Below are 26272 nucleotides of genomic sequence, written 5' to 3'. Positions count from 1 at the left end.
TGCACTTCATTTTTATTATTTCTTTTTCTGCATTTTTCAATGCTCATCTTTACAAATTCATTTGACTATATAGTCCCCTGAAGATTTCACAACATGATCTTCATTTCTGTATGGATTTTTGAGTTATTTTTTATTTGAAAGAGTTAAAGAGAGAGAGAGAGATTTTCCATCCACCAGTTCACTTTCCAAATGGCTGTAACTGCTAGATCTGAGGTGATACAAAGCCAGGAGCCAGGAGCTTCTTCCAGGTCTCCCACATGGGCCCAGGGTCCCAAGGCTTTTGGTCATCCTCTGCTGCTTTCCCAGGTCATAAGCAGGGAGCTGGATGGGAAGTGGAACAGCTGGGACACAATCCAGCACCAATATGCTATATGACCTCAGAGCTATATTACTATGTTTCCTCAGTGACTGATGGCAAGTAATGGAACTTCATAATTCTATAATCATGTCAGCTAATGCCTTATTATCTGTCAGTCTATCAATCTATTGATCCAATTTGTCCACTTACCTTTTTTTGGAGAAACTTCACCTGCTACTTTCAAAGTTTTGATATGGCTTACAACATTCCAACATCTGGAGTGCTTTCTTCTGCAATGAGACACTGTTTCTTAAAGTTCTTGTATTCATATGTTTATATGTGCACCTGCGTGCATATGCATGTTTCTGTGTGTTGGTTGCTCTGAAGCTCTTTTGTCTCTATTTTACCATTTCTTTTAACTTCTTTTCCCCTTCCCCAAGCTCTAAACAGCACATTTATATGTTTTAATTATCTCTTACCAGAAGAAACGTATCCCACAAATTGCCACCATAGTTGTGTACACGTTAGTATATTTAGCAAGAGCTCTCATCTATATTGTTTCCCAGTATTTTATCATGTAGCGTGAGCAACCTGTTATTTTCTGATTATATTATATCCACCATAGGCAAGATCTTAAGCATGGCTTGCTGAATTTGGTGTTTATTTTCTACTGATAGATGGTGTGAAGTTTGGATATCTCTTTTAGTTACACAGATAGCATGAGTTCCATATAGTTTATTTGTTATTTATTATTTATTTTTTGTATTCTCTGTCATCATTTTGGAGAATGCATTAGGAGATTCAGATTTATGTACCCAGTGATGTTATTTCACTGATGTTCACAAATTATTCTGCCAGTGAGGGCTTATGAATTCCACACTAGGTTTTGTTTTGTTTTGTTTTAACTATTCCAGCACATCTAGGTTTGGTGAATAAACAATAACCAGACTCTTATTCTCACGCTTCATTCTGAGTTTGAGAGAAGGCTTTATCTGTGAATTGTTGGGACACTTTCCCCAGGGGATAGTTACAAAATTATTTGTTTCTGTTCAATAATAAAAAGATTTTATCTTTCTCCCCTTAGGGCGAACAAGAAGAGGAGAGCAGTATGGGGTTGGATGAGATCTGTGGCTTAGGCTATAGTCTGCATGGTACTTCCTCTTCCTTCTCTTCAAGCTCTCATACATCAGAGGTGGGATTGTTTTTTTATGTTCACAGCTGCAAGAGTGAGCAATTATTCAAAGGGTTGCTTGATGCTGTGGTTCCCTATAAGGCTCTTGCCTTTTCCCAGTCCACCTAACTTACACCATTGAGAGAGAGTGGGATTAACCAATGTTATTCAGTTATATATCTATCCTTGGCCTGAACCTTGTGTTAATAGATCACTAGGATTCCTGTTTATTGCAATTACTCCAATAGCACCAATTCTGCAAGTTGTCCACTGTCACACATCTCCCCATGCTTGAATGGCCATTACTCTGAACCCATCCCCCACTCCTATTATTCCCAAACATCTTCTCTGAACTCTTCAAATTCACTTTTAAATGTTAATCCACTTCTGGTCCTATTTTTACTGAATCCTGTCTATTCCCGGAGGTCCTGTTTTCACCGTAACTTTCTCTAAAAATGGTTTTCCTTCTAGTTCTAACATATCCTGGAGCTGGGGTGGATAGGGGGAAGGACTGGTGTAGTGAGAAAAGCCACCCCTGTGGTGCTGGCATCTCATGTGGGCTCCAATTCCAGTCTCCACTGCTCAACTTCTGATCCAGCTCCCTTTTGATGCACCTGGGAAAGCAGTAGAGGATGATTCAAATACTTAGGATCCATGTGGAAGATCCAGAAGAAGCTTCTGGCTCCTGACTTCAAATCAGCCCAGCTTTGGCCATTGTGGCTATTTGAATGGTGAATCAGCAGGTGAAAGATTCTCTCTCTCACCCATGTGAGAGACCCACAAGAAGCTCCTGGCTGCTGGCTTTGGATGGGTTCAACTCTGACTGTTGTAGCCATTGGAGGGTGAATGGAAGGTCTCTTTCTCTCCTCCCTCTTTGAAACTCTGCCTTTCTAATAAATATACATTCTTTAAAATATATTAAAATAAAATATATTTATGTAAAATAAAATCTATTAAAATGAAATAAATATTAAAATTTAAAAATAATATATTAAAATAAAAGTTATAAGATGCTTTAAAATCCATTCTCTTTTCAGTCTCATGTCAAATCACCATGTGATAGGCTTTCCCAATGCCCACAGACTTCGGACATACTAATGTGCTTTGTCTTCCTACAAATTTCCAATCCTTTTTGCCCCAGGCCCTTTCCGCTTGCTTTTCCTTCTGCAAACTCTTACTCTATCTCTTCAGAAGATGGATACATTCTGATTCTAAGCTCTCAACTGAAAGGCTCTGTTATCAGTAGGGATCTACTCCCAGCACAGCAGCTCCCTGCAACTTTGCCCTGACCCCCACCCCCTGCCAAGCACATTTTCTTTGTAACTATTTCATGTAGTGTTTGTTTCTCCTTGTTAAATATGCAAGCACACAGATTGTCATTTATGTTTTTGTACGCTCATGTTCTAAGAATAGTTTTTGTATATCGAACAGTTTGAAAAAGGGAGATCATGACACATGCAAATCGTAAGAAATGCAAATTTCAGTGACCAGCAAGAAAGTGGGACTGCTTGTTTATTTATGTACTATTATGCTAGCTTTCACACAATATCATAGTGAAGCAGCTGTTGATGGCATGCAAATCCTAAACTACCGAAACACCAGGTTTTCTGACTGCTGCACAAGGTGTGTGTCTCAGTGACACTTTCATAAGATTTCATTTATTTTTATTGGAAAGGTAGGTTAACAGAGAGAAGGAGAAATGGAAAGATATTCCTTTCGCTGGTTCACAAGTGGCTACAATGGCTAGAGTTGAGCTTGTCTGAAGCCAGGAACCAAGAGCTTCTTTCAGGTCTCCCAGGCAGGTGCAGGGTACCAAGGCTTTGAAGTGCTCACTACTGCTTTCTGAGGCCACAGACATACAGCTGGATGGGAAATGGAGCACTTGGGACACCAGCTGGTACCCATATGGAGTCCCAGCAAGTGCCACTGAGTCATCAAGCCTGGCCCGGTGACATTGTCCTGTCCAATCCTTCACTTTCAGTACGTGGTCTATAACTGGAGCTCAATGAACACAGACTTACCTGCTTCCCAAGCTGGTTAACACAAGAGGGTGTGGATGGGCTTACTTCTCCTTGGCTTCTTCCCTTCTAAGACTGGCAGTGCAACCAGGAACCAACTAGTTTTGACTAGCACCTTGAAAACAGGACTGGACTTTGCACCTCTTGAAATAGCTAGCAAAAATTCCCCTCCACAAGGCGGGGGGCAGTTGAAACTTGCAAGAACTTTTTTGGGGCTTATTGTTAAGAAAAAAATAAGCAGTCATGCGAAGGACTTGACAAGGTTTCAAGTGTATGAAAGCACTGAATACACATTTGGTCTCACTTTAGCTTTTTTTTTTTTTTTTTTGCTACAACAGGAATCAAAGTATCATCATGCTCTGGTATCACACGTTAACCAGGAATGTTCTATATGAACCAACTTTGTGAACCGCCAACAGTATCCAAAGGGATTTCTCCAAGAGCAGCATTTTAATAAGCCTCACTGTCCAGAGGTTCTCCTAGGGAGGGCGTGATCACTATTGAAAGTGAGGACACCTAACTTCCCAATTCTAACCTCGCACTGACCCTGAAGAGTTACAACTTGTGTGATCTGTTCTTTTCTTCTATACAAGCAGTCTCTGGATGGATGTCTCTCCGAGGGTGCAACCCCAGCTCTGCTTGCCAGGCCTTTTCTTTCTCTCTGAGAATAGGAGGACACGTCCACCAGCTCATCCCCCTTCGGGGCGGGACCAACTCGGGGGCGTGGCCGGGCGTGGCGTGGGCGTGGCCTCGCTCCCCTTGGCGCCGCCGTCGCTGCCAGGACCGGCCGCACGGGGGAGCCGCTGGGCCTGCTCTGAACCCGGAATTGCCGCGCAGCCGGGTTGGCGCTCACTTCCGCGTCAAGTCCGGGGGCGTCCGGCGGCGGCGCCGAGGGCCGGCCCGTCCGCAGGTCAGTCGGGGAGCCCGCCGCCGCCCCGCCCCGCCCCGCTCGTGCTGAGGAGGGTGCCGGGTGGCCGGGAGGTGGCGGGGAGCCGCAAGGAAAAAGGTCCGGGGACCTCAGGCTCGGGCTTCGGGCCGATTTGAGGTTCCCTGAGCCGTGGGCCACCCCGGCTGGAGCAGCTCCCCTTTCATGCTACTCCGGGCGAGGAACCTGAACCCCTCGGCCATTTTTCTCAAAGTGGGGTCCATGGGCAGATTCCGACCTGCTTTCAGACTTCATGAGGCCTCTTTGATGGCCTGGGAGCGGGGGGCGGGGGAGGTCTGCGTTTTCAGCAAGGGTATCCGATGGTTGTGATGCAGGCAGTCCCAGGCCCGCGCCTTGGGGACCCTGCACCCTCACAGGAAGCCCCAGAGGGTGTTTCTGAGCCTGGGACTTAGGTTGTGCCTACCTTTGAGTTCTTTCCCTTAAGGGTCAAGGGTGGGGAGTAGCCCTTGGGGTATGACCACCAGGGCTCTTGTATGGACAGATGCCTAGCCAGCCAAGGACCTGGATCAGGAGTCGGTGGGGTGAAACCATGCTGACAGGGGTGGGCGGGGTCGCCGGTTCCAGCACATAATAGCAGGTGGCCCTAATACAGACCCTGCATACATCAGTCAGTTTTTTACCCCAGTGTCCTCATCTGTCCATAGGAACAGCCCTTTCTATGCGTAGATCGATTGTTTGACTCATATAAAGACTGTCCAGTGACTTTTGCAGTGGCGAGCACTTAGGAAGCATTCAGTCCAAGGTTAACTAGGACAGAGTGGAGCAGGCAGACAGGAGGAGGCTTGTATCCCAACCCTGAAGACTCCTAGATCCTCACCAAGGACTGTCAGTACAAGCTCCGAGGACTACATCCCAACCGCCAAGGAGACCACAGGGAATTGGAGTGCCTTCGGAGGCCGAGAACTCTGAGGTCACCCATTTCCATTTGGTTCTCCCACATGGGATGGAAGAAGCCCATACCGTGCCTTGCAGGATCCAAGGTCATCGGAATGACAACCAGGAGCACTGAACAGTCCGCAGAAACAAAACCGTAAACTTCCTTCGGGACTAGGGGGAGGAGCTTTCTCTGGTTCTTGCCTGGTTCGACTTTGGGTCCCCACCCTCTCTTTTTGTAATGATTATCAGGATTGTTCCAGAACCCCCCCCAAAACAAATTAACAAATAAACAAATAAACAAACAAACAAAACCCTAGAATAGATAGAGAACAACAAGGAAAGCTTAGAAACAGGAAATGGGCAGTGAGGATGCACCTATACCTCACTGGGTGGAACACACAGATTAGTTACTCCTCACTAGGGTATGGAGGATTTCTCTGCACACCCCTCCTAAAACTGTTCACCTAAGCTGTTGACATATGTCTTGTTAGAGTTATAGAGTTAGACTACCTGAAAAACAGCCAGGTTCTGAAAAACCATGCTTCAACGCTATAAACTGCTAAATACTAAAATTAAAATAGACATGAGACAGCTGAATAGTAATCTATAGCCATTTTAAGGTATATAGAACCCAATTGTATATAAACTAATAATTGTAATGTCAATGTAAAAGTCATAGGATGTGGTTCAGAACTTGCACTCATTTTTTTCTCTCTTTCTCTTTTAACATGCTGGTTACACAATGCCATGGCAACTAATTCTATTACGTTATAAATTGTTACTGATGTAATCTCGGGTTTTTAATTGATTGGGATGATACTCTGTTGGCTCTACCTTCAGACCAGAGACGGTCTCCCCAAGAAACTGCTGAACTTATCTGGACAATAAGATGCTGGACTCTATGCTTTGTAGATGCTTGCAAGGAAAGAATCTCAACTGAATCTGAACTGTAGTAATGCAACAAGAATCCACCATGGGGGAGGGGAAGGGTTTTGGGGAGGGAGGGGGGATTCCAGGGCCTGTGAAACTGTGTCGCATGATGCAATGTAATAAAAAAATAAATAATTTTTTTTTAAAAAAAGGATGCTGAGGCAGACCCCAAGTTCCTGGGTTTTTTCTCCAGCTTTCTTCTAGTGTAGACCACAGGAGGCAGCAGTGATGGCTTAAGTGATTGAGTTCCTGTCATCTTCATCACACACCTGGACTGACCTGACAGCTCCTGGCTTTGACCCTGCCTGGTATAGTGGTTCTAGGCACTGGGGGAGTAAAGCAGTATATGGGATTTCTCTGTTTACCTCTCTGTGTCTCTTTGCCTCTCAAATAAATAGATTTAAAGAAAAATAATTAAGATGTTAATTTTGGCACAAATACACTGAAATCCATGCATAGTTTTCCCATTTTTTTTTTTTTAAGATTTATTGTTATTGCAAAGTCAGATATACAGAGAGGAGGAGAGGCAGAGGGGAAGATCTTCTGTCCGATAATTCACTCCCCAAGTGACTGCACCGGCCAGAGCTGAGCCGATCCGAAGGTAGGAGCTTCTTCTGGGTCTCCCACACGGGTGCAGTGTCCCAAGGCCTGGGCCATTCCCAACTGCTTTCCCAGGCCACAGGCAGGGAGCTGGATGGGAAGCGGGGCTGTTAGGATTAGAACCGGCGCCGATATGGGATCATGGTGCATGCTAGGCAAGGACTTTAGTCCCTAGGCTACTGTGCCAAGCCTTTCCATATATTTTTGATTCTTAGGATTCACTGGATTTCAGGGAACTGATCCAGTGGGACAATGTGAACCTCAGAAGTGATTCTTTCACGGGGCTCTTTTAAGTGCTGTTCCCAGAACCTGCAGGCAGCCTAGGACATCACCTCCATAAATAGTATGGGGGCGCTTGTCCTCATAAGAGAAGCCATGTATTGGTTTCAGTCCCATGACTATTCTATACATGTGATCTCCCCTAGATTCTAGTGATGCCCACTCATCCTGTTGGGGACTGGCTAAACTGGAGCATCTTCCAGAGGGTCTTAGGTGATCACTTGATAGAAGTAAGTTGATGTGGATATTGTGGGGCCTCTTGGCTGCCATTTTAAAGCTGCTGTGATTTGTGTACATACGGCAGCTTCTCAATGTTGGCAGTACCTTTTCCTCACAATATTTCAGTTTCTCCAGAAATGCCAGATGCCTGTGGTTCTGTGATCTCCGGAATGTGTGAAGAGACCAGTCCTGGGAGAGGTTCCCGATACTTCAGCATGTTAATGAAGCTGGATGATGCAGAGGTGTTATTTGTCATTTTAGATGAATCTGGTTACTGTATATATATATATATGATTCTGGGCTTAATTTATAAAGTTTCTCAGCATATACCTTATGAAAAAACATTTTTAAAAAAAAATGCAGAGTTACACAGAGGGAGAGAGACAGAGATCCTTTGTCCATTGTCTCATTACCTAAATGGCTGTAATGGTGAGGGCTGGGCCAGGAGCTTCATATGGGTCACTGACATGGGTGCAGGGGCAGCATGGAAGCATCCTTCGCTGCCTCCCAAGGCTCATTATCAGGGAGCTGGATCAAAAGTGGAACAGCCAGAACTTGGAACAGTGCTCACATGGGTTGTTGGGATTGCAGGCTGCAGCCCCAATGCCTTATGAAAAAATGTATATCCTTATAAATAATACGTGTCACTTGCTGAGTATTTGCTCTGACCCAGACATTGTTTCAAATGGTGTTCTGTTAATGATTCGGATAGTCCTTTGCAATGGATGTTATTGCTGCCTCTGTTTTGCCAAAGGGTCCCAGAGGTAATGGAGAGTTAAAGTCTGGCAGCTCAGCTCTGTGTTGCCCACTGATGTCCTTGACAGTCTAGATAGCATCCTTGGACTTCATGCAGTGAGGTGTGTAGTCTAGACAGTTTCCTCAGACTCTGTGTAGTTGGAAAGTTGCATGAATCCCAAAGATCACAGGCATGCCTCAGCTTTATCCTTGTATGTGGCAAACCAGTTGTTATCTTCTTGACTTTTTTTGAGTCATTTCAGCAGCTATGCTTTGGTTGGCAAGAGTTTATCATCTTGTGCAGTCTCCGAGCCAAGTTTTCCAGCTTCTCAGCATGTCTCAGACTCCTTTTGTGTTGCCTAAAACCTTCAATTCAGTGTTGCCAGCACTGAGGAATTCAGTTGAAGTCACAGCAGAATGCGTTCAATAGTCTGTTTAGTATGTTGTTGGAAATGTCAGTGACGATCCTCCTTTGTTTTCACAGGGGGGGCACTGGCGCTGCCTTAGCTTTGAAGTTTCTGAGGATGTTGGAAGGCAAAAAATCTGATCCCTGAGGCAGCAATGGCAGACCGCAAGGCAGAAGAGGAGGTGCTGGATATTCTTCGCCTGAACGTGAGGGGCTGTGTTTACACAGCCCGACGCGAGTCCTTGTGCCGTTTCAAAGACTCTATGCTGGCATCTATGTTCAGTGGGCGTTTTCCTCTGAAAACAGATGAATCAGGTACATGTCAAAAGTCTAGACAAATGATCCTGAGTATTCAAATAGGAAGTCAGTTGAAGTTCCCTTTGATTTTTTTTAAATTACAATAGAATCTGTTAGATTAATATTCCTAATTACTGAGATCATTAGGACTTGTATGGAGAGTCATTAAAGAGATGGAAAAATTAAATGTCTATTTCCTAAAGTTTGTGATGCTCTTGCTAAGAGTTGATGAAGAAGTGAGTGTGCAAACGTCAGCCATGACCTAATTATGGAGATTAGCTATATTTTGAAAGTCTTTGCTTTTAGGCAACATCATGAGTGGAGGTATTTATGCTGATTAAATATATTAGCCTTTCTCTGTTCTTCAAATTAGAAAATGTGTTTCTCTGAAGAAGGCAGCTACTTTTACAGACGACAGACTAGTCATCAGGGTAGAATCAGTATGATACAGGAATCCCTGCAAATCCATTAGGAATCCATGCTGAGATGTCCAGTGGATGTCTGAAACTGAATAGTACTGAGTCCTGTCACACCAGGTGCTTTCCTGAGTATAAATACCTTTGATAATGTTTTATTTTATTTTAAAATTTATTTATTTTTATTGGAAAGGCAGAGATTTACAGAGAGAAGGAGAGACAGAAAAATCTTCTCTTCTTTGGTTCATTCCTTAAGTGGCTATAGTGGCTGCAACTGAGTGGATCTGAAGCCAGGAACCAGGAACTTCTTCCAGGTCTCTCACATGAGTGCAGGGTCCCAAGGCTTTGAGCCGTCCTCCACTGCTTTTCCAGGCTACAAGCAGGGAGCTGGATGGGAAGTGGGGCAGCTGGAACGTGAACTGGTGCCCATATAGGATCGTGACCCATGAAAGGTGAGAATTTAGCCACTGAGCTGTGGTGCTGGGCCTGATAATGTTTCATTTGTAAGTTGGGCACAGTAAAAAGTGAATGATAGTAACTAACAATGAAATAGAACTGTTGCAATAGTAACAGTAAAGGAAAATTACTTAAAGCTTAGGAACTATTTATTTCTAGAATTTTCCATTTGACCTTTTTAGAGCCAAGGTTGGCTGTAGAAAGTGGCACCGTGGATAAGGGAAGACTACTTACTGTACTTGCCACCTTACCTAGTAGCTTCATGGTCTCATGTGGAGTGACATATGTGACTCAGAAAATACTGTAGTGGTGCTGTCAGCTGGTGGCAGGGGCCCAAAATTTGGTGTTCAGAAGAAACAATAAAATATAAGATAGAGTTTGGGGGCTACTCTGATTGCTTTGTGTACTCTGGGATTCATTGAATCGGCTTCCTGATTGTAAAGTAATTTCAATGTTAGTGAGTTTTTTTGTTTGTTTGTTTTTTGTTTTTTTTTTCACTTTGATCCTCAGCAATGTTCTTTGGTTCTGTGTCAGAGGAGCAGGGTGGAGGAGTCTTGAATATGAGGGCCTGTTCTCCCAGGAGGTTGCTGTGCCAGCTAATGACAGCCGAAAGGATGGAAAACATACAAATTACTGGTATTCAGGACTCAATGTCCACTAGAGGGAAAAGGTTGTTGGTAGACATATACCCTCTTTAGTGAGCAACTATATACATCTGTTCTGGTGCAGCTGGGCTGAGGCTAGAGGTGAGTTTCTGTTTCAGAAGTCTGAGGTCTCCTGGATTTTGCGGTGGTCACAGTGGAAAGGGTAGGCATTGCATCTACATTTTATCTAGGAAGATACAGTTTGATTCCAGGGTACATGATCAGATTATAGACTTGATTTCAGCTCTACTTTTGTCCTTGGCCTCACTCCTAGAATTTTAGCTTTATTTCATAGTATACCTGTTGCACCAAACATAGTGACTGTGATGATATACATTTGCATTCAGATTTACATGCAGTATTATTTAAATACAGATGATTTTCCTGAACAGCTTACTCAAACTTAGTTTTAACATATCACTCAGTGGTAAGCTGAGGGCTGTTGGGGTATCATATTTGCTGTTCCAGTGAAGCATCAAAAATCTAGCTTGGTTTAATTGACTGAACCCATTTGAACATAGAACGTTAGCTTTCTTGTGAGAAAGAAGCAACTGTAGAAGTAGACTTATTTCAAATTGCTAAAGTTTGTTCTATAATTTGTGCAGTCATTTTTGAACTGGGTATTTTCTAGGGGCTTGTGTCATTGATCGCGATGGACATCTCTTTAAATATCTTTTGGATTATCTTCATGGAGAAGTTCGGATTCCCACGGATGAACAAACCCGAGTTGCCCTACAGGAAGAGGCTGATTATTTTGGCATCCCTTATCCATACAGCTTGTCTGATCACTTGGCCAATGAAATGGAGATATATTCTTTACGGTCAAATATAGAACTAAAAAAGGTCTTGACATTTTCTTAAGTTTTAAAATAAATAAATAAATACTGTGGGCAAACCAATATGTTGTTTTATATAGCCTGTGTTGTCACATAACTAAGATTAAGACGGTTTTTAAAATGTCTGTACATGTGTTAAATAATGAAGTTGAGAGAAAGATAGGAAGAATGCGAAGGAAGGATAGAAGCAAGGAGGAAGAACGGGAAAAAGAGACATCTTCCATCTGTGGGTTCACTCCTCAAATGCCCAGGAGTTGGGAACTCAGTTTAGATTGTCCTTGTGGCCATAATGTGCTATCCTCTGAGGTATGCATTAACAGGAATTGAGACTGGAAAAGGAGCTGGGAACTTAAACTCAGGTATTCTGATATGGGATGTGGACGCCTCGTGTGACATGTTGAACCTGTTCCACCAGGCTCCACCTCATTTTTCTAAGGCTAAGACTCTATTAATTCTGTTATAGTAAGTGCATTGCATTGCCAAAGATTTATTAAGTTTATTTTCTTAGTTTAAGATACAACATTTCTTGATGACTTTTTAAACGGTACTATTCTGTTCCTGAAGTTATTTTTATGTTAGAAGAAATATAATAGTACTGTCTATGAGAGTATAGTGATACAATTTTTTAAAGAGCAGTCGTGGTAATAACAGAATCTGTTGCCTGATTTAGTGAGTGTAACAATTTATTACTCAGTTAAAACATAAGTTTGATTAATTTACTTTGTGATCAGTAATTTTTTTTTAAATATGCTACTATGTTAAATCACATTTTAAAGATTATTTTCTAATTTACAAAGCTTCATTGACTTATTGACAAGATATTATGTGTTATTTAGCTAATTTGGGCATCCAACAAACCTATTTCTCTCCATGATTTTTAATAGTGAAAACTGATTTGAACTGGTTTCAATTTTTGTCTGCATGTCAGTGTCCAGGAAGCAAGCTGACAGATTGAGTTCCAGGTCCCATTCAGTGATTTGCATGATTGCATAGGTTCTGCTGCTGAAGTTATTTATAAATTGAACTATTAAACAGTGATTCTCTATGTTTGATATGCTGCATCTAAACAAAAGAGCTAAGGAAGTCTGGCTAGAGGTTTTTGAACGTTAACATTTATTTTTGGATGTTCCAATTCTATGATCTTTTATTCTTGATTTTTTATTCAAAAAGGAAATAGTATATCCATATTCCTTCTATAAGCTCACACATGTCTTTTTCCAATTTTTGTGAAATATATGGAGCTATGCAAGGAATACTAAGAAGTGTGACATGCAGTTTTGCCCTTGAACAATTCATAATTTAATTGGAAAGTCTTGTGCAGGCAAACTTAAAAACCAATACGGGAGTTAGATAGCAGTACTAAATGGACATTAGGGCTCTATTTTCATTGCCGAGTCCCTAGTCAAAGCGTGTCTGCTTTGTGTCAAGCACTTCTGCATACACTTAGGATACATAGTGAGTTAAAAGAGACAGAAGTGCCTGTCCTTAGTGTGTTTATAGCACCAATTCTATTTTTTTCTCCTTCCTATCCACTGGATAAAACCTTTCTGCCCTATTGCACCTTGCAGTTCAGCATGATGTGCTAATAGTTTATTTAATGTCTGTCATTAACTGTAAGTTCTAGAAGGATTGGAAACCTATCTTTCATTTGTTATTGCATCTCTAAGGCTTTAGCCAATGCACATAGTAAGTACTTAGTATTTAAATGAATAAATGAACAGGCAGAATAATACCAAATGGATTCAGATAATATACAGTGAACTCATGTATTCATGTCTGTTAGTGTAAAAGAGCAGTTGATCTAACTAATTCATCTTTGAATTTGAAATTAAAAGTAAGAATCACCCAAGGGGTTAGTGAAAGGAAGATGGAATGAAATGGGAAATTGGGGGGATAATATTCTAAAGGGAAAAGAAAGGGTCTAAATTTCCATTATTCTTTGAAGATTATAAAATTAAAAGTGATGATGGCAGTGGGGAAATAATTTTACAAAGATTAGATTTTATGATGATTATAAAATTAAAAGTAATCTTGGTAAGTAAAGAGAGGTAGAGATAAAAAAAAAAAAGGATTTCCAGGCATAAAAACTTCTCTAAATGGAAGCTTTTAGGCTGGGGTGGCACTTTGTGTGGTTGTTTTCTCCTCCCCCCAGTGAATCCAGCAAACGGTGCTTGCAATATGGTTCTAAAGGTCTAATGGTTACGCTGAAATGTGTAATCTTGTTATTTCCCTATGATCAACTGAAATTCCAGCTTTATATGAAAGTAATGGAAAAAATTAATTTTCTGTTTTACTCCCAAGTTAAATTCAAATTTCATGTATCTCTTTGCTTTAGGCTTTAGCAGACTTCTGTGATTCATATGGTTTAGTTTGCAATAAACCAACAGTTTGGGTTCTCCACTATCTTAACACATCTGGTGCAAGCTGTGAGAGTAGAATAATTGGTGTATATGCCACAAAGATGGATGGAACAGATGCTATTGATAAGCTGCTGGGAGGAAGAATTCACAGTAAAAGCATTTTTAAAAGGTATGTTCAGATTTAAATGTGAAAACTAGTGGAATAAAATTGTGGTCTCTCCTGAGAGATACTACTGAATTAAATAGTGTGACTGACTAGAACAGGCCATGAGCCTCTCTCAGTGATCCCTTAGAGCCTGCTTGATGAGGAGATGGCAAAAAAGACCATTTCACGGGGCTGCATGGTACAGGCCAACTGCATGAGCTGGGACAGTGCTTCTCAAGTGGCAGTGTGCATTGGCACTGCGAGGCTCTGAACCAAAAAGAAAAGCAAGTAAACCTAGCTGTGCCACATGCCCAGCATCTTTCTCAGACCAAAGTCTAGCATGGGAGCACAGGGTAGAATTACTGGCTCGCTGTGTATGCTTTTCTGAGGAATAATGGAGGACTTCATGTTAAATTCTTGACACCACTTCTCTTCACGTGTTCCTGTAATCTTACTTACGCTGATCAGTTCACTCATCAAACTTGAAAATATAATGTAGGAGATTGGTTTGAGTCACATATTAGTAGTAACTAATGAGTGACCATACAAAAGTGCTTTGTTTTAGATTAAGGATGTCATGAGGTTCTCATTTCATTACAGGGAGGGAGACTTCCGAGTAAGATTTGGAAGAGTCTGACATAATGCTAGGAAAGTTTTAGCCTTGAATCTTTTCTAACTTTACTGCAGTTAGCTGACCTTTTGAAAGATTTACTTTTAAAGATGATGTTCATTTGTCTACATGGTCTATATTGTGAAATTAACAAATACTTTACTATAGTAACATATGACATTGTGTATATTTGTGTGTTGTTTATGATTAAGGCTCACAGAATAAATACTCAGTACCTATTTATATTGATTATTTTTTTCTTCATTTCTAGAGAGGCAGGAAATAATGTTCAGTACATTTGGAGCTATTATTCAGTAGCAGAGTTGAAGAAAATGATGGATGCCTTTGATGCTTGGGAAGGAAAAGGTACAGTGCAATTCTTTTATGACATGGAAACAGGCTGACTTTTCATTGTTGAGACAAGGCTTGCATATCGCATTTCTCTTCTGAAAGATTACATTTCTCTTTTTGAAAAAAATTGAATATGTCAGGATAATTGTCACTTTATTCATATTGCACTTTCCTTAACAAAATGTTAAGCTCATGGATTATTGGATATTGTTGCTAGTTTAGTAACCTCAAATACACTTAATGTTACTGGTCTGTTTAGTTCAATTAGACAGAATTTATTTACCATCTACTATGTACCTAACATTAGACATATATTTCTAAGTTAAACATGAAATTAAACATAAATTGTGTAATAAAGAAGAGTAAGAGGAAATGAAAATTATGCTGAGAAAAATGTCTGAGAGACCTAGTAAAATGCTAAAAATAACTTTTAACTGCATACTTTGACAAGTGACCATTTTTCTCAAACTGCTGAGGGGTGACAGTGCTGTATAAAATCCACTGTGATAATCTACATTCAGTATTTTGTAGTCCTCAAACAACTGTGTGTGCTATTAAGCGTTCCTATTTTACTGATGCAGAACCTGAGTTTCAGAAAGGCCATGTCACTTGTTTCAGGACCATGGAAGCTTAACTCTTCTGTGCTTAAGTATTTTTTTCTTCATTCATAACATGTATAAAATGTTTTATTAGGTGCAAAGTTCTGTAATTTCTACAAGTAGGTCCAGTGCTAAATAGGCTATATCCCAGTCTTCAGATGATCTTATATGCTGATAGAGACAGTCAGTCACATAAGAACAAGGGGCCAGTGTTGTGGTACAGTGGGTTAAACTGCCACCTGGGATACTGGCATCCCAGATAAGCACCTGGTTTGAATCTTGGCTGGTGTATTCCCGGGTCTCACTCCCTGCTAGTGTGTCTGGGAAAGCAGTAGATGATGGACCAACTGCTTGGGCTCCTGCCACCGCAATGACAGACCTGGTTAGAGAATGAATAAAGGGAAAGGAAGAGCCATTAAAAACTCCAACTGTTTCTCCTTTAAGTCCCGTGTTAGAACTGACCCTTCTTTATTTCCTCAGTTTTGCTCCTCTTGTGTCTTCTTCCCTTCCCCTTTCCTATCACCTGAATCAGGATGACTTACAATAATGAAAGAAAAACTGTTCTCCTTAAGCTTATTATTGTAAAATTCATTTACTTTGGGATGCTGCAGCTTGAGAAACAATCCCCATGGTCTTCTCTGTGTCTCCTCTTGTGCCTCTGGGCTGGTCAGATGCCCGGAGAACTTGGGAAGAGCCCAGCATGGCTTCTTTCCCTGCTGTTGTAGCAAGCTCAAGTAGGAAAGTGGGATCATTAACTTAGAAAACTTGCAACTGATTTTTTTTTTTTTTTAGAAAATGTGTAATGGAGCTTTATTATTGTTTAACAAGGTTTTGGTGGGCCTATGGAAATGGCTAAGCTAGGAATTACAAGTAAAATAAAAAATACTGGAAGGGAGAGGACTGGTTGTTATTTGTGGACAATTAATCTTCAGAAACCCCTCACCCCCCAAAATCAACAAAAAGTATTTTAAGAAATAACTTTAAAAGACTAAAGTACATGAATGCAACATAATGTATAAAGATCAGCACCTTACCTATTGTGAATCAATTAGAAGGAAGTGGGGGGAGTCTTATTCATGAAAACAATTTTTAAAAAGCCTATTTAGAACTAGCTTTTGGGATTATGCAGTGTAGCAAGGGATAGCTCAAGCTGTTAGATCCCTGCTTTTTCTCTTTGACTCTCAAATACTTTTTTTTAAGATTTATTTTAATTTTTATTGCTAAGGCAGATATACAGAGAGAAGGAGAGACAGAGAAAAAGCTCTTCTCTCTGCTGGCTTACTCCCCAAGTGGCCATAATGGCCACAGCTGAGCTGATTTGAAGTAAGGAACCAGGAGCTTCTTCCAGGGCTCCTACATGGGTCCCAAGGCTTGGGCCATCCTCTACTGCTTTCCCAGGCCACAAGCAGGGAGCTGGATGGGAAATGAAACAACCAGGATATGAACCAGCACGCATATGGGATTCTAGTGCAGGTAAGTGGAGGACTTTAGCTACTAGGCTGCTGTGCCTGGCCCACTTTTTTTTCTTAAAGATGTTTATTTTGGTGTAAAAAATTGATATCTATGCATAACTTTTTCATAAGATAAATTTCTCCTGAACTTTTTGAAGATCACACATACACACATATATAATCAAAATTATTGGACTATAACAGGCTATTAAAATTATGTTGAATAACTTATTATGAAAAAAAATAGGATATAATAGAATGATATAATAAAAACAAACAGAATTAAATGTAACATTACCAAGTATGAGCATATCATATGAATAGAAAAAGACTGGGTTAAAATATACCAACAAATATGTCTTCAGCCTTAAATCCTGACTTTTGATTAGGAGCAAATTTGGTTTTCTTCTATAAACTTTTCTGCATTTTCCAGATTTTATGCAATGAATATGAATTACCTTTTAGGCAGAAAAAATGACTGTTTAAATAAATTGTGATGATATAGCATACAGTGGAAGAATTCTCAGCCTTTCAACAGAGTGATTATTTATATACACATCAACATGGATGAACCATAAAGCATCATGCTAAAGAAATTTGACCTAAAAGGCCATCTATTTTATGATTCTATTTTATGACATTCTGAAAAGGCAAAATTACAGATGGAGATGCAGTACTGAAGGTGAAGGAATATGAGGGGAACTTGATGGGGTATTAGAAATATTTTATATCTTGACTAGGACAAATTTTAAAAAGGACAAATTTTATTTCATATAAGTTGCATTTTAATAAACTTGACATTTATTTATTTGAAGGGCAGAGGTACAGAGAGAGAAGGAGAGGCAGAGAGAGAGAGAGAGAGTAAGAGAGAGAATTGACTGGTTCACTCCCCAAATGGCCACAATGGCCAGGGCTGGGTCAGGCTGAAGCCAGGAGCCGGGAACTTTATTGCCATCTCCCACATGGGTGCAAAGTCCCAAGTGTTTGGGTCATCTCCTCATTGCTTTCCCGGGCACATTATCCCCTGGAGAAGGGAGAACTGAAAAAACTAGGTCATGAACTGGTGCCCATAGGGGATGCTGGCATTGGAGGCTTAACATACTGTGCCACAATTAAATCTTTTTTTTTTTTTTTTTAAAGCAAGCATAATAGTCCAGGTTGTGGAATGTTTTTGTAGTATATGTAACTTTTAGAGCATGATCAAACAGTTCCAAAAAGTTATTGTCTTACATTAGGTTCATAGAGTTTTCTGAGTATTGGACATATCTGTTATATGCAGAAATGCAGATATACAACTTGCTGCCTTGGCTATTACTACCAGAATGTTAATGAAAAAAGGAGATACCACATCATTTCTTTTTTCCTAAAATTTCTTTCTTAGCAATTCCTGAAAGAAATATTTGAGGGACAAAGAGAGAGAGAGAGTCTTGGAAAGCTCTTATCTCTCTCTGGTTCACTCCTCAGCTGTTTGCAACAGAAGGCTGGACCAGGGCTGGCAGTGGGGAACTTAGGGCCCCTACAAGGGTGGCAGGACCAATTTACTTGAACTGTCGTCAGCTGCTGCCCAAGTGTGTACTATCAGAAAGCTGGATTCTGGTGTAGCACTGGAACTTGAGCCCAGGGACTCGGATATAAAATTCAGACATCATAACCAGCATCCTAATTGCCAGGTCTAATGCTTGCTGTGGTTACTCTTGGTTCTGTTTTTAAAAATTTATTTTCTTTTTATTTGAGAAGCGAGTGTTACACAGAGACAAGGAGAGACAGAACAATCTTTCATCTGTTGGTTCACTCTGCAAATGGCTGCAGTAACCAGAGCTGGGCCAATCCAAAGCTTCTTTAGGCATCTTTTACATGGATGCAGTGGCCCAAGCACTTGGACCATCCTCTGCTGTCCTCCCAGGCCATAAACAAAGAGCCAGATGGGAAGTGGAGCAGCTGGGACTTGAACTGACCCATATGAGGGGCTGGTGCCACAGGCATAAGCTTGATTTGCCACACCATTGTGCTGGCCTCAACTTTTGCTTTTTAAAAGTGGGAAATTTGTATTCAGTAAATTCTTTGAACCTTTTTCCATGTGTCTATATACATAATTTTATTTTTTAAAAAATTGAAATAAATCTTGTAATATGGAATGAATTATTAAAGTATGCAAGAGGGATTTTTAGCTCAGAAAATTGGAACTCCTGCATGCAAAATATCTTTAATAGTGTCCTTGTTAAGGAAGCAGCATTTAGTCTAGTGGAAAATACACTGGTCAATATGCCTGTGTCTCACATCCTGGTTCCTGGCTTGGGTCTTGAGCCCAGCTTCTGCTAACACAGGCTCGAGGAGGTAGTGGTAATGACTTAAGTTGCCAGGTTCTTGCCTTCTACACAGGAGCCCTGGGCTGAGTTCCTGGCTCCCTGCTCCAGCTGGGTCCAGTCCTGGCCATTGCAGGCATTTGGCGAAATGAATCTGTGTATGCAAAGGGTGTATGTGTGTATCTGTACAGGTGCGTGTGCACACGCCTGCCTCTCAAATACATTTTTTAAAGTTTATCAATACATATAATGGGAAGCTTATGTATGGATTCCAGAATTTTTTGGCACCAAGTTGAACTTACCTTTTATTTATACTTTTCCATGAGCTTTATGAAGTGCCCTTATACATTTCAGTGGCATTTATTATATTCATATATAGTATAATCATTCCCCCTGTTCCAAAGCATTCCAGAAGTGACCTTTGTACCCATTAAGTGGCTACTCCCTATTCTACTTTCTCCCCAATCTGCTTTCTGCCTCAGTGGATTTACTTATTCTGGATGTTTCATATAAATGGAATCATTATAATATGTGACCTTTTATGTCTGGGTACTTTTACTTAGTGCAATGTTTTTGAGGCTTATAATAATATGCTTTTCAGCTTTCAATCAGAAGCATGTACAATTTAAATGTTAAAATGAATCTGAGTGGGATTTTGGCCTAACATATAAACTCGGTTTATTTTTCTTTGTAAAGGTACTTGGAGGTTTTGAAATCTCCTGTTGCCACGGTGGTTGCCATTTACAGAGTGTTCACAAAATTTATTGGATGATCATAGCGGCCCAGTGAAATAGACAGGGCAAGTGTTAAAAAGCGCATCGTGCAGTTCTGATAGTACAGCTCAACACTATGGCTAACAGTAAAGGCACATAGTGTATTTTGAGTGCTTAGCCTGCTCTAAATGCTTCACATTCATTGATTTCTGTAAACATTGACAACAATCATGTGATGTAGCTACTATTATTATCATCATTTCACAGATGAGAAAATTTAGAGCCAGGAAAGTTAACTTGCTTTAGGTCTCATGACTGGTGAAGCTGGAGTACGATTCCGACCCAGGCAGCCGTGGCGCCAGGGTCTGTGCCCTTGACTAACACACATCCAGCCTGCCTGGGCATGCATTGTGACCTGTTTTCTCAGCGGATCTGTGGCGCAGCTCAGGCCGCTCGCCAGCTCTTCTGGATGGTGGCAGCTCACGAGCTGGGCCCCTCTGCTCTTCTCCCTTCTCATGAGAACACTTCCTGCCCATGTTGTGCACATCTCCCTCTGTCACATGAAGAGCATAAACCTGCAGACTTTTCTCGCTGGTCTTACACAGAATAGCATTGCCTAGCCTTTTGCAGTGGGTAGTGGCTCTCTTAATGATGTCTCTTGATCCTGCAGGTGTTAGCTACTGGAGAGTGCCTCATGAACTGATAGAATGTTGGACTCTGGAGGAGCGGCCTTTACTTGGAAATCTGCGTCACATGGCTCCGATCCGAAAGAGGTGATCCGTGTTGTATTGTTTTTAAGGCTTTAACCAAAATCCTTATTAGCTTTGTGAAAAGGAAATGGTTAATAGTCATTGCTCTTACTAAGCTTAATAATCACATCACCTTGGTCAATTTTCTACTTTACCATCAAACTATCTTGAGAAATGCAGTTTCCAAAAAATGTAAAATATGGGATTAATTCTCTAAAACTGGATTTTAGTATATTCTTACTGAGTTAGTGTGGTTTCACAAATGCTAGAGGACATAGAATGCTCTGGTAGGCATTTTTCTCATACAAAATTAAAATCCCAGACTAGATTGGCAATAGTAAAAAATTCTCCTTAGACACAATACTTGAAATTTCCTGTGGCTTACTCTGAATTCCTTTCTCTTTCCTATTACCACAAATAACATTTTTGTTTAATGGTATTTTCTTGTGTTCTGTGAAATTGTTGGCATTAAGCTCACTATGCATCTGTCTCTTTTCAGTATGTCTTAAATTTATTTAAAATAATATTTTCTTTTTAATGTCTGGGTTTTATTCATGGCTTTCAGATGTTCTGATTTCTTGATCACCTATTTTAATATCCCCGTGGAATTTCAAAGTAGTCTTTTTTGTCTTCTGGTCTAGTCAAAATGGATCTTCTTAAATTCTGTATACTTCCATTATCATCATTTATTTTGCCTTCTGATTTATGTTTGCTTACCTGCAGTTAGCATATCTTATTTGGGTCTAGAATAGTGCCTCTCAATGTGAGGGGAAGAGATTTTGCTCCCTAGGGGTATCTGTCAAGGTTTGGAGATATTTGTGCTGCTCACATTGTGACTTAGGGGATACTGTTGGCATTTAGTGGCTACAAGCCAGGGTTGCCACTAGGGACTACTCTGACCCTAAGTGGGGCAAGTGCTGAGGCTGAGGAACCCTGCGGTTGAGTCTGACAGATAACAGAGGAAGCACACGGAGCGGACAGGTGGCTTATGGACATTCTCCTACCCCTTTGTTGGCTGTCTTTTCTTTGGGAGTTGCAGCCACAGGATAACAATGACCGAGAAGCACTTGGGAGATCCAACAAGCCACCTGTGTCCCTGGAGAAAATGGAATGATGTTCAGTAGAGTTTTAGGAATGACGACATTATACTTACATTCTTTGCTACCTGTAGCAGTTTTCAGGTAATCCTGCTGTTACCATCTTGTTTCCAAGAATGAAAGTTTGCTGTGTGAGCGCTAACAGCACATGAATATGTGAGAGCAAGCAGATGGGCAGGATTAGGCTACCCTCCCTGTTATGGAAGGAACAGACAGGGCTGTGACAGTAATTTGACAGTTTTAAAGTCATTTCTGGGGCCTGGAGCAGTAGCCTATGGCTAAAGTCTTCACCTTGCATGTGTCAGGATCCTATATGGGTGCCGTTTCATATCCCGACTGCTCCACTTCCCTTCCCGCTCCCTGCTTGTGGCCTAGGAAGGCAGCAGAGGACAGCCCAAAGCCTTGGGACCCTGAACCCACATGGGAGACCTGACAGAAGCTACTGACTTTGAATCAGCTCAGCTGTGGCTATTGTGGCCACTTGGGGAGTAAACCGGCTTAAGGATCTTTCTCTCTGTAAATCTGACTTTCCAATGAAAACAAATAAATTAATTAATTTAAAAAGTCATTTCTGGAGATGCTTTATCTCTGGGTTTTTGTAATGAATGATGAGTTCAGTTTGGGAATATTCGGAGCTTTGTCTAGTACTCAGTTTTTTAAAAGCACCTAATCATATTATGGGTTTGGCCATTCTAGCAGCATTTCCAAAATTACGTCCTACAGAAACAAATTTTACTGCATGTCCAGGATTTCACTCCAGAATGATTGGGAAATAGGAGTATAAATCTAACAAAGTTAAATACACATAGGGATCTTTATATAGGCTTCCTTAGAATCTTTCCTATGCTAACATGGAAAAGAAAATAGTTAAGAGCATTTCTCAGGTTTGCTTCGTCTTGAAACCACTGGTTTTTTCCCCCAGTACATATCTTGAAACTGCAGTTCTGGAAAAAAACAACTCTAGGTATGTTATATATCCTGCTAACAGAGCATGATGTTGCAAATTCGTTGGTAACATTCCCACTGTCCACTGGTTGGTGTTAGCATTATGTGAGTCTTTGAAGGACACGTTTTGTCTTCAGGTTGCAGTAATCGTTTACATTGTGACCTCAGTGGGGGATGTGAGACGAGGGAGGTTGATCCCTATAAACTGCTCAACTCTGGGGAAGGCCTGCAGGTATGCTTTGGGAATGAGTTCTTTGGCTGCTCAAAAGGTGGATGCTGAGAATGACCTGCTTCTGTATTTCTAGGCGACTGACAGCACTCCAGGAGGAGGAGGAAGAAGGTGTGAACTGTAAGGCTGGGCCAAAGCCTGTCCGATATTTGGGTCCTTCCACAAGCACCCAGATTAAAGTCAAGAACTCAGCTGCCGTCAGGGTGTCTCCAGCCAGTGCCAGTGAGACTGCTTGTGGGGCAGCGGCACACCCATCTCAGATTGGCGGCAGCAGAAGGGCAGCTCAGCACTGTGCTTCCCCTCCGGGCACAGTAGGCCCCAGGCACACTCAGGCTTCCCGGGAGGCAGAGAGTGCTGAAAACGGAGCTGTACCCCCACCTCCAGCCAAGGTGCTGCTGTGTGACAGGAAGTCTACACCCCATCGTGTGATAAAACTGAAGAGGACTCCGCTGTGTGTTGCCATGCCCTCCCTGCCCAGCCACCCCACAGAGAGGCAGGCAAGCTCCCCCGAAGCGCTGGCTCTCCAAGCTTGCAGTGCTTTGGGAGGGCAGACTGAAAATGGGAAAGACCAGGTGAATGGATAAAAATGGTGCACTCCAGACTTGCTGCTTCTCTCTAAGAGCTTCCAGCCCCTTTGACAGGAATAATTGTCACTGTTTGTTGAGGCAGCAGGGGTCTTATTTAGGATTAATATTTCCTAGAATTATTAGTATGGGAAAGATAAGTTGTGTGAAGGTGGAATGGAGGAGAGGAGACTTAAGCACTTGGTGTTTAGGTTTAACTCTCGTTTCCCAACTATGGTGATTGTCCATGGGCAGTTTCTTGTTTTCAGTGCGGTTTGCTCAACAGTTAATTGGCACTAGGATGACAAAACTGAATAGCAAGAATAATCACTAGACCGGCTACTCTGTTGCTGCAGTAACTGTTGACTCCAGGCACTCTTGGCCTGTGCTCCTTGCAGGGACAGGCTTTGCAGTGTTGGCTTAGATGTTCCGGGCTAGGGAAATGTAGAGTGATGTCTGTGGGTCTGTGTGCTCTACCACAACCAAGAAGGATTCAAGAACAAGAATGGAGATCAAGGTGAGCTGCCTCCGTGGTACTCTCAGTCATGAGGCAGCAAGAAAAGAATTGAAGTGGGCCTGGGCCCGGGCGGGTGAGTCGGGGGAACAGTAATTGGAGGTCACACTTGAACTCTCGTTTAAGTGAACTACTTTCTTTCTTAGATTGGCTCTTCTTGGTGTTTTCTGTAAGCTGATTTATTTACATCCACCAGAAGATGATTCCTTGTGAGAAGAACAGTAAACATGTCTTAAATAAGTTGTTAGCACATTTGGATTTGGATAGTGAGGTTTAAAAAGTCCTTTGAAAAATAGAGGTAAAGGAGTTTTTAAGTAAAGTTAACATTTGTTATTCAAAAATGACCATTAGAGAGTCATTCTGACACTACAGAGTGATTTTTATGCATAAAATTTCCATAGAACTTGAATTTAATATTTTTAAACAGAATATTTTGATCTATTTTCATAACTATTCAGTTGTTGTTTTTACTCTTATATGTTTTATTTTATAATTGGATCACACAATCCTACTTTCAGTGCGTGCTATGCCTTAAGTGTGTTAAAAATAAATTCATCAAGCAGGATACTTTTTACTCAAATGTTTATCATTGTACTTGCATTGCCTTGAAGAAGTAAATATGCTGCAAGCATTACTTTCTACAAAATAAAGTAAAAGTTTTCAGTAAAATGTGACATTTCCCTCCTCCCCACCATGATTGTGCTTATTTAAGCCTTGGAGCCATTCAGTGCTTTGGAAGCTTGTTAGTTTGTATAGGTTATCTCTTTAAGCTTGCAAAATTGCTTTTTTGTCCAGATAGTGTAATATTAAACTAATTTTGGAAAACTATCTACTGGAAACTTTTGCAATAGGTGCTTTATTTGGCTAAAAAAAAAGTCATTATTTGAAAACCTTATAATAGCATTTTCCTTTGGAGTATTTAAAACTTGAAGTCATCTTTTTAAAAGGTTGTTAAAGAGATTCCAGGCAAATCTGAAAATCAAGGACCACAGAAAATTTTGCAACTCCCAATCTGGACATTATGAGGATTGCTTGTGTTACTGATTCATATAAGAACATTTTATGCTTAATAAATGTATAATGCATCTTTTATGCATAATAATAGACATTTACATGGAAATATTGCACCATAATTAGGCATCTATGATGCAAACACCAGCATCCACATTTCTTTGCATCAGATAGTTTAAGGGAAATCTGTGCAGCATTTCTCTGAAGAGTGTCTTGTGTGACTGCTGAGGTGGGGAGGAGACAAGCTGTTCTTCGTGGGTGTCAGGTTCAAAAGCCATTTTTTGAATGTGTGAGTTAGCTGAACAATATTATTTGGGCATGGTTCTTTGGGAGTTGACCTCATTTTATATGAAAAAAATAGTATTTTACTCAGTATCAGACTGCAAACATAAAAAGGTTGATACTCAGCATAACTCATGTTGTTTTTCTGAGAAAAAAGAGAGAAAGAAGAAAATAAAAAGTAAAGTTTTATAAATGTTGATTTCAAAAGTCGGTTTGTGCGATTGGATTAAGGACACATAGAAATTCTCAGTGGCAAGTAAGATAGTTAAATATTACTCATCTTAAAAGATAATAATAACTGATTGTGTTTTCAGATGTGTTGCTAATTGACTTGCCCCAACTAAAACTGGGTGGTTATGTTGTGGAGGGTCCAGGACTGCCAGGGGGACCCATGGAATGCTTTCTGTTGTTTATAACACCTTTAAAAAGTGTTTGTATGTATTTTCTTGCTATTCAGAACAACAAGGTAAGGACGGTTATCTTTTCCCAGTTCTAGATGGAGAAAATGAGGGTCAGAAAAGTTAAGGCTGTACAACAATGATTACATGGCCTCCCATTTCAGCCCCAGGACTGAACTGTTGGCTGACGTGGTATCATTATGGTGAGAGGAAAAGCTAGAGGGAGAAAATAAACATAGTATTTGAGGTTTTTTTTTTTAAAAATGATTGATTGACTTTTTTGGAAGTCTGAGTTTCAGAGAGAGGGAGAGACACAAATCTTCCATCTGCTGGCTCATTTCCCAAATGGCCCTGATGGACAGGAATGGGCCAGACCAAAACCAGGATCTTCATCTGGGTCTTGCATGTGGGTGGCAGAGGTCCAAGCACCTGGACTCTATTCTGATGCTTCTCTGATCCAGGGAGCCACAAAGCTGGTCCCTATTGAGGGTGTTTTTGGTTTGGTTTGGTTTGGTTTGGTTTGGTTTGATTTGGTTTGGTTTGGTTTTTTTGCAGCAAAGCATTCAAGGGTTCGGTTACCTAATGCATCTGTGTCCCACTAGATAGGGACTCCGTTGTTCTATATCTGCAATGCCTGGTCTGCTGTAGGACTTCAGTGAGCTCTGAGCAGCTGAGGGTATCCCTCAGGCCCCAGATTATTTCCAAAAGCATATTGGTAGCAAGCTTCAGGAGATACAGTGCTTTCCTACTTCATGGAATTTATCCTGTGGGGAGAACAAAGGAGGTGTTCATGCAGATTCCTTGGGACAGTGGTATAGGAGTCAT

The 26272-nt window shown here is 41.0% G+C and overlaps 1 protein-coding gene across 4 annotated transcripts in view; it reads left to right on the top strand.

Moving 5' to 3' along the window:
• The first annotated feature begins 4357 nt into the window (after positions 1–4357).
• The window catches only part of KCTD18 (potassium channel tetramerization domain containing 18), a 30964-nt gene continuing 9049 nt past the window's right edge, over positions 4358–26272 (top strand). Inside the window, exons 1-7 of one of the 4 annotated variants that reach the window (XM_040971949.1) lie at positions 4358–4397; positions 8557–8793; positions 10923–11134; positions 13463–13656; positions 14514–14608; positions 20330–20432; positions 22756–23251. In XM_040971949.1, the coding sequence (XP_040827883.1) occupies positions 8634–8793; positions 10923–11134; positions 13463–13656; positions 14514–14608; positions 20330–20432; positions 22756–23251 (1260 nt within the window). In that variant the 5' untranslated portion in view covers positions 4358–4397; positions 8557–8633. Of the gene's footprint in view, positions 4398–7786; positions 8794–10922; positions 11135–13462; positions 13657–14513; positions 14609–20329; positions 20433–22755; positions 25702–26272 lie in introns of those variants that run through there. The other 3 variants (XM_040971948.1, XM_040971950.1, XM_040971951.1) reach the window with 3 other exon arrangements.

This window comes from Ochotona curzoniae, unplaced genomic scaffold (genome assembly GCF_017591425.1).
Source record: "Ochotona curzoniae isolate NIBS_2020 unplaced genomic scaffold, NIBS_Ocur_1.0 contig_2210, whole genome shotgun sequence".
Lineage (NCBI taxonomy): Eukaryota > Metazoa > Chordata > Mammalia > Lagomorpha > Ochotonidae > Ochotona > Ochotona curzoniae.
The sequence above is the reverse complement of the archived record's forward strand: the minus strand, read 5'-3'. Positions and strand labels throughout refer to the sequence as shown.